The sequence below is a fragment of the Triticum dicoccoides genome, chromosome 4A, assembly GCF_002162155.2.
Source record: "Triticum dicoccoides isolate Atlit2015 ecotype Zavitan chromosome 4A, WEW_v2.0, whole genome shotgun sequence".
Lineage (NCBI taxonomy): Eukaryota > Viridiplantae > Streptophyta > Magnoliopsida > Poales > Poaceae > Triticum > Triticum dicoccoides.
Window position 1 is genome coordinate 498,700,059 of NC_041386.1, and position 8,572 is coordinate 498,708,630.

The window sequence follows — 8,572 nt, forward strand, 5'->3', positions numbered from 1 at the left end:
AATGACCATGTTCGAAATGAGGATCCACAATTGAACTAAAGAATGAGCTACCGCAAGTGCACATACCCCGTTGTTTTCGCATTTGAAAAACACCCATCTGGGGTGCTTCGGCGTGCCCGAAGCTAGCTGCAACACTGTCCGCGTGCAGTCGTCGCATTGGATGAGCGACATCGGCAAGCCACAGAGACGTTGCGTGAGCGCCGAGCCCGGTGGACGGCCGGACGAATCCATGCCCACAAACCGTCGGCGGCGGTGGGTGGACGAACCCGAGCCTACATGCGGCGATGCGCCCTTGCCGGGGCTGCCGGAGAGGTTCCCCGACCACTCCATCGCTTGGCGCACCAAACAGGCGGCCGGAAAAGCCAAATCTGGCGGCCGGCGATGAAGTGCCGCAGATCCGCAAATCCGGCGGCCCGCGGACGCAGGGGGAGGGAGGGGAGGTCTCGTGCGCGTGGCGGCCTTTCGGCGTGCTCCTGCCGGCGGTTTTCGCCGGAATCTTGGGCGACGGCGTGAGGGGGGAAGGAGAGGTGGTTGGTGGGGAAAGCGCGGGCTGAAATGTCCCCTCCACCAACCGCTTCCGCTTATATGCAGGGCGCCGCAGCCGCTGAGGGAATCCGCGTATTCCCGGGTTGGGGTCAAAATTTTGCCGCGCCTCCTAAATTTTTTTTGCGGGCCGGGGCGGGATGCGAGGTCTGATCGAGCTGGTTTTTCCGCCTCAACCCGCATTTTGGCGGTTATTCGGAGCAAGATGCGGGGTCTGCTAGAGTTGCTCTTAGGATGTTACACTGAAGTTGCCATAGTATTTATACTAAAGTTTTCATGATATATTCAATCTGCTTTTTTCTAGATTTAAAGCTACCATTTGTATTTCAACTACTTTTCACGACAAATTTTATTAATTAACCATAGCAATTTTTAGTAATTAATAAAATTTAATTCACGAATCATGGCAAATTTTAGTAACTCAACATTGCAAACTTAGTTTATAGATCATGGCAATTTTAGTATTTTGACAATGGTAATTCTAGTATTTTTGAGTATGGAATTTATTTATTTTATGAACCATGGTAAATTTTAGTGCATGTATCATGGTAAATTTAAGTCATTCACCATAGCAATTTTAGTTTCTGATTCATGGCAAATTTGAGTCATTGTCAAAGTAATTGATGACGGATTTCCTTTTAATGTCAAAATTATTTCATTGATCATGACAAACTTTAGTAATTCACCATGGCAAGCTTAGTTTTTATAACATGTCAAAATTTATTTTAAACATAGAAGAAAAATTAGTTGAAACATATTATGACAATTTCAGTGTAAACACCAACAATTCATGTGCAAATGTGCAATAGACATGACAACTTTGAGCCCAAAAAATCGTCAAAATATATTAATATAGGATTAAGTTTCAAAAATCTCATCGCGGCGAATTTAATGGTGAAAACGGTTTTTTAATTGAATTTTTCTTTTAAGAGATAAAACATTTTAAAAACTGAAAACTAAAATATCCTCGCTGACATCATCAATTTCGTCACTTGTGAATGCATAGGCGATTGGTCCAGCCGTGAGCACACGTGTGGTGGTTATCGGGTGTCCCAGTTAAACGGATGAAGCTTTGAGCAAAGACGCGTAAGCAGTCACAGTATCGACTCATCGACTCGATCAAGTTGGTCTCAGCAATTGTACAAGACTTATGCTTAATCATACGGAGCCCGTTGCCGTTGCCACTTTCTTTGCCGCTATCGCCGCCACTTTCTTTGCCAGACAACACTTACAACCCACTGAATACAACAATTGACTCGCCAACTGGACCTGATTGTCTATCCATCAAACAGTTGTTCATGTCTTCATAGAAGTTGGTGATGCAAAATCTACCAGAACCAAAACTGGTAATGTTGCTGGAACCATAGGATGACGGGTGCCATTCCTCCGGCAGATCTGGATCCCTCCAAACATAGCGCTGCTTCGGCTCATGCCCTCTAAGGACAGGGGAGAGATCAGCCGCACACGGGAGCTCAGGATTACCAGCAGAGAGGCCAAACCAGAGGTTGAGCTCAGGGATGTACTCCGCCTTGCCGTAGAAGGGCATCTGCCAGTCACCAGCCAGGCTCCACGTCCGGCTCACCGTGTCGAAGCAGTAGGTGCCCAAGCCATCTGCGGAAATGCAGATGACGTCCCCCACCACAGAATAAGATGATATCGAGATAGAGCTGCGACCTGGATTATTAAGGAACGGCGGCGGCGGGAGTGTGTCACAATGCCATGTCTTCGGGACAGTAACGTCTCTATCTGGGCACTTGCAGCAGATTAGCGCCTCGAACGGAGAGGCCTTGCATGGATCGGGCTCTGTGTCCATGATGTAGAGGCTGTGGTCACCGCCATCCTGCTCACCTTCAGATCCAGGGATGGGGACAGAGACGGCGATGGGGTAGCATTTGGGCGAATGGAGGCTTGGGGATGTTATCATGCAGCGGTCCTCAGTGTCATAGAGGGTGGTGCGTGCCCCACTATCAGTGAAGAAGATCTTGCTTCCAGAGAGAGAGAAACAACTCAATCGGGCTTCGCCGTTGCAAGCCATCGATGGCCGCACAGTGAAGACTGCCGGCGACAGCTTAATACTCTCCAGCTTATCTGAGAGAGCCGCCTGGTTCTTCTTTTGGCCATTCACCTTGGTCCCAAAAGGTGAGTATGGTGGCACTTTTCTTAGTCTGGGCAAATCTCGCACCTTTGCTGCTTCTTCCGTTGGGTAGAATAAATGGTCGCGCTTGAGGAGGTGAAGCGAATAGGCCGCACTTTTTGTGGTTCTCCAACAACAGATTCACGTGGCGGCGGAGGCTCATGATTGACAACTCCGAACTAGCTTCAAAATCCTAGTCGTCGGTAGATCAGCGGCAGATATCCTGAATAGACTCAAAACAAATGCACAACAGAAAAGCATCAGAGCAGAAAATTTACTAAAAATCGCCTTTCACAAAATAAAAGTAAATAAAGACTTGACCTCCTATACTCCCTTCAGGGGCGACATAGTAATTGCTCTCGCCACCATTTTCATGCATTCATCGAATGAAACTGATACAAGTTATGGCCCAGGCAATTCTGGACAACGGCAGAGCTTCACCGGGGCGAACATAGGGCGTTACCCCCACACACAAGCAAAATTGAATATTTTTAAGTACTCCATTTATCTGAAATTGTTCTTCCTGGGAGAAAAATGAGCAGCGTCCCAACTCTCATTTGTGTCTTGGCAACTACTACTCTTTCATCTAGCGTAGACTCTTGCGACCAACGGCTGGGGCTTGCTGGAATGGGGGGTGGCAAGCCACCGGCCAGAGCAGAGAGGCAAGAGGCTGGTCAGGGCTCCCGGCTCACCTCATCGCGACCGCACTCAGCTATCAGGCAGGCGCCACACACAGTGAGCTGGTGAGCAGCAAGTGCTATTCTACCCTCCCTCTCCCGCTGGAAATTTAATCCTGGCAAACTGAAGTCCAACTATTTAGATTCTGCCCTTTTAGTGTAGATTCTTTCATCCTTTTTACTCCATCCGTCCCCTAATATAAGAGCATTTTTGACACTAGAACTTTTACCGAGTGAAAAGTAGTATTTTGGTACTCCAGTTTCTTTTGTTATCGAGTAGCTTTATATTTAATTAACTATGAAAATATGTTTTGTAAGCTAATGCGGACAAGATTAAGACAATTATCTAAGCTTTCTCAATATTCTGCAAAATCTAACTTGTTGTAGGCGTAAAATTTCGTATTTGCAAAATAAAAATTGCAACTTCGCCCTCTTGATTCTGAGTCCAGGATTTGGTTACTACGCCATATACAAACTACAACACCCCGCAAACTACAAAACTACTCCTTACACAGCTAACGCTCAAACAAACGCTGGCAAGGAAGATTATATTCAGGGAGAAGGGAACCGAGCGCCACACAGCCCCTGCTCCCCATTTCTTCGATATTAGTAGAAAAGAAATAGCCCCGCAAAAAAAAAGGAGAAAAGAAATAGGGGTTGCCTACTTACCTTTCGATCAAGGTAGACGAAGAGGAAGCAGATTAGAGGGAGGAGGAGGAGGAGCTGGGGGCGGCGGGTGGAACACAGCGGCACGACGGCGGGTGGCGGCGGGGATGGGGCGGATTAGGGGAACAGGACAGCAAAGATTGGAATGAGGTCTAGGTCTCCCTCACACTTTTTGAGGTACTGGTGTGTTGGGTACTTCCGTCGGCTTGGAATATGGGCCGAACGATATGTCGTCCAGTCTGAGTAAAAAAAGAGTGTGTCTAGGACACATTTAGATGTACTCTAATTATTACACATCCAAGTAAGTGAATCAAGTATAGAGGGAAAAAGAAAAAAAAAATATTCACACGAATCTCAACATAAGATCAATGATATAGGACTTAGATGTGCAATACTTATGACACATCTAGATGTGCTTTAGCAAAACTGTAAAAAAATATGTCGTCCAGTCGCTTGACGGGCCTGACAAGAAGAATTAGACTCAGCGCGCACTACGTGGATGGGACATCTATTTGGCGTCTTAAGGACATCTACAATGGAAGACGCTTATCTAAACACTTAAACAGAAAAAACAAATACCTAAAATAAATAAAAAACGCTAAGCGTTATCCATTCCAATGCAAGGCGCTAACCACCGTGCTAAACAGCCGAATTGGAAAGAGCGCTTCGCTCAGCTCGTGGAGGAAAAGGGCCTAGCGCCCGCCTCCTACGTTTGCGCCTACTCTGCGCCTGATGCCAGGATTCAGCGGCGTAACTGCCAATTATCTGGGAATTGAATCCTAGCGCTCCGCTGCTAGCATCCGCATTGGAGATGCCCTAAGTACACCTAAAAATCAAATTGGCGCCTTAAGTTTTGCTAAAAAGAAAAATGATGCCTTAAGCGGCATTTCTTATTTAGCGCCACACGCGCCGGTTTTAGTTCATTCTGCAAACCGGCGCCTGCAGCGGTGCTAGGCGGGCCGGCCCGTTTAGAATATGTTTCGCCCCAATTCCGTGGTCGTCTAAGTCTTTCCCCCGACCCCCTGTTTCTTCTGTTTTCCCGTGGCGTCCTCTGCTTCCTCCTCTGCTTCTCCCCCGACGACTTCTCTTCTTCCCCAAAGACTGAGTTCGAATCTCAGGCGAATCAAGCGGATCGACGAGGGAGCGCATCGACGAACCCTAATCCGACTGCTTCTTCTGTGTTCTTCTTCCTCCGTCGTGTGATGGATTCATCTGGTTCGTTCTACTTCTAACCCTAATCCCCCTCAGGTCTTCGGTTAGGGTTTGTGTTTTTTGTGGTGCTCGTTCTTTGTGTTGCTATTTGTTTAAGCGTGGATCTGGCCGTGTGCATTGATGGATGGTGTCTCTGGTATCTAGGGTTTGGGGTAGAAAATTCCGCCCCATATTTTAGATCTTCTGTTTGCATGTGTATAAATGTATCCTGTTCATGCGCGTAATTCCATCTCATGTGACGGATGGCATCTCCCGTGTGTTGGTGCGTGTCCCTCTGCCATCTGTGTAACTGAATCTGCTGTATGATTTATTGTCTTGTTGCGTCTGAATTCATCTCCTCTTTTGTTGTTCTGTCTGTTTTTGTGCCCATCGGCATGCATAACATAGTTGAAATTTACTAGGGGTTTTGTGATTATTAGGAAGATGTTGGCTCTGAGTATTAATCTTGTGGGATTGGAGAGTGGTTCTACATGTATTGGAGTATAAATCAATAGTAGATTGTGGAGTGTATTGTAATAATTTAGAGGGTATAGTGCATTTGTTGTTAGTTAATGAACTTCAACTTGAGACATTTAGTTTGTCATGGTTTGTTGACAATTTCTCCTTAGCACGTTTCTATTTGTTAGTTCACGTTTATGTCTGGTTCTAATCCTAGTTTTTGCACATCTGTATGCGACAATCTCTTATATTTTTCATCCGTTCTTTTTGTTGACACTTGTCTAGTAATATTTCATATGTTCCCCATTCTGTCATAAGTTAGTTTATTTCACATAATCCATACCATGAGGTATTTGGTAATGCCCATAGCTATGTCTTCAACTAATACTAATAAGCTATGCCTAATTTAACTGGACATATATCCCATTTGTGAATGCCTAGGTGTTGTACTTGGCGTGATTTTGTTTAGTCAAGTTATGATGTTTGATTGTTCCAGAAAGGGTTCTTGTATAATAATATAATGTTTTTATAGTACTATATATACCAATTTTGTAGTTAGTGCATGGTGCATGTAAAGTTGTCAAGTTCCCACATGTTAGGTTACGAGAGAATGATCAGCTGATTTCTAGAAGAAGCAATTGTCAATTTCAATTTCTGTAGTGGTACTATAGTACCTTGTATAGCAAAAAGAACATAGAAAAAGATAACAGAAAATGCCCGCTCAAATTTTCACATATAGAATCAGTGATCTAGGAATTAAAATGTGCTATAGTTATGGCACATGTAGATGAGCTTTAACACAAATATTTTTGTTTTTCAACTAGGTTATTGAATTTGAAGAAAATGTCCTCTTAGTATTTCTATGTTTTCTTGTCCAATCCCTTTAGTATGTTATGGTTTTTTATATTATCTACAATGTCATATATTCATAACTAGTGCTCATTTTTTAATAGTTGTTGTTAAATCTATATTTGCAGCACACGAAGGAGGTGGGGTTGGCCAAGTTCAAGAACCAGAAGGGGACGAACCAACTGAATACCCTGCATGAGGTCTCTGGAATGACTCAGGTGGTATGTTAGTTCTTCTCTTTTCAGTTTGTAGCTTTCAAATTTGCTATAATACAAAACTAGATCAAATTGCTGGAAAAATTATTCTTATGTCAGCTTTTGGTCTTACCAGATGTTTTTGTCTATTCACTTGTTAGTTTGTGCTGTTTGAATGTTAAGTCTGTGCCTTTTCTTAATTTTTTTGTGGATCACATATTTTTCCTATGTAGTAACATGGTTTCTTTTCATATTTTTCTTGAAGTACATGCTCAACTAATCATTTTTATGTAAGTGCTTTTTTCGTGTGTGTACTCAAATATGAGGCTAGAGGGTAGGGACATATTTATACTCAGCTTCCTGAAAATTCAAATCCGTATCCGGATAGAGTTTAGTTAGACTCCTAATCGAATTAACTAACCATGATCATAACCAACTAGTTTCCGAGTCAAATTCCTTCTTATCCCTTTCCATGTATGTGTGAGTCATATGCCATGTTTAAACTGTATCAATACATGTTCAAACATGTACGCTTCTCAATACGTAGAGCTGATCCTACGCATAGCCCAGCTTCCCCAGTTTATACTGTTCCCGCGAATATTCCAACATGTATCAGAACATGAAGTGTTCCAGTATAACCGTGACCAGCACCTTGAGTTTAATTCCTCAAGTACAACGAATGAATGCAAACCCTTGATCAATTCCAATCAAACATAATTTCCACAATGAGGTATTGATAAAAATAAAACTATTGTATAATGTTTGAAAGAAACATAAATTCCTACAGATTTTGCTTTTCAAAGCTACTAAGTACACCACACGTGCACTATCTAAATTCTAATCTCCTTTTTGTTTTCTTTGATTTGATTTATTCCCGCTAACTAATTGCTTGTCCATCCAAATAGCGATGCCTCCCGCATCTAGCTACACGGAGATCTAATTCGTGTGATAGTTTATTGGGCTATGCTTTTTTCATATTCCATATTTATTGGTTAATTCTCTAGTTTTTCCACCGTCTTATCAGTTGTTATATATTTTTTCATAGCCCGATTGTTCCCTAGGAAATTATGCAAGCCAACATACATTACCAGACTGTCTTTCAAGCGTTGGAACAAACCTGTGAAGAAGTTTAGTGATATTCAGTTAGGCCATGTGAGAAATTACAAATTGGAACCTTTGCTTCATATGCCAGAGAAACTTAAAATACCAATGAATCTGCTTGAATGGATAGATCAGCATATGTTTGGAAGTAAAGAGCCATGTTTTAAGCACAAGAATAAAACTATCAAGATTACTAAAGATATGGTCAACAAAATCTTTGATTTTCCTGGTGGCATCGAGCCTTTTGTATTCAGTAGCGATGATCCCCAAGTGAAGGAAGAGGTTACAGAGTTAAGGAACAAGTATGTAGATTATCGGAACAAAATGCCGATCAACAAAATAGAGGAGGTGATGCTTAGTGACGAGACAGAAGATGGATTTATCAGGAGCTTTGCATTTTATTTCCTATCATCTATTATGTGCCCTGCCTCATACTTCTTTGGTAACATGAAGTTCTTATACTCTCTAAGAGATGTTTCTGCTATACCTTCACTTGACTTTGGGCAATGGGCACTGGATTTCATGCATGAGGAGTTAGAGCGTCATTTTGAAATGATTATGAACAGACCAAGTGTTGAGGAAATGAACAAGCCTTCATATATTGGTGGATGTCTTCCTATTTGGGGAGTAAGTTCAATCTTCACTTCCACTATTTTTTATCTCTCTACTTTTTACTTTACTGACCTGTTTAGTTTTTAAATGGCAGATCATTTATCTGGATTTTGTTGATTTTGATTTTATTGATAATCATCAGTCAA

The 8,572-nt window shown here is 42.8% G+C and overlaps 1 protein-coding gene across 2 annotated transcripts; it reads right to left on the minus strand.

Annotated features, from left to right (window-relative positions):
• Positions 1–1,632: 1,632 nt before the first annotated feature.
• Positions 1,633–4,209, minus strand: LOC119286388. 2 transcript variants are annotated; one of them, XM_037565758.1, is made up of 2 exons: positions 4,024–4,209; positions 1,633–2,900 (listed from the first exon to the last, which is right to left on the minus strand). In XM_037565758.1, the coding sequence occupies exon 2, from the start codon at positions 2,576–2,578 to the stop codon at positions 1,772–1,774; it is 807 nt and encodes a 268-aa protein (XP_037421655.1). In that variant the 5' UTR covers positions 2,579–2,900; positions 4,024–4,209; the 3' UTR covers positions 1,633–1,771. The 2 variants fall into 2 exon arrangements, with proteins under 2 accessions (XP_037421655.1, XP_037421656.1); XM_037565759.1 differs by lacking the exon at positions 4,024–4,209 and adding an exon at positions 2,999–3,997.
• Between the last annotated feature and the right edge of the window lie 4,363 nt (positions 4,210–8,572).

Coding starts and splice junctions, on each gene's coding strand:
- LOC119286388 (XM_037565758.1), bottom strand. CDS start 2,578: ATGGCTTGCAACGGCGAAGCCCGATTGAGTTGTTTCTCTCTCTCTGGA.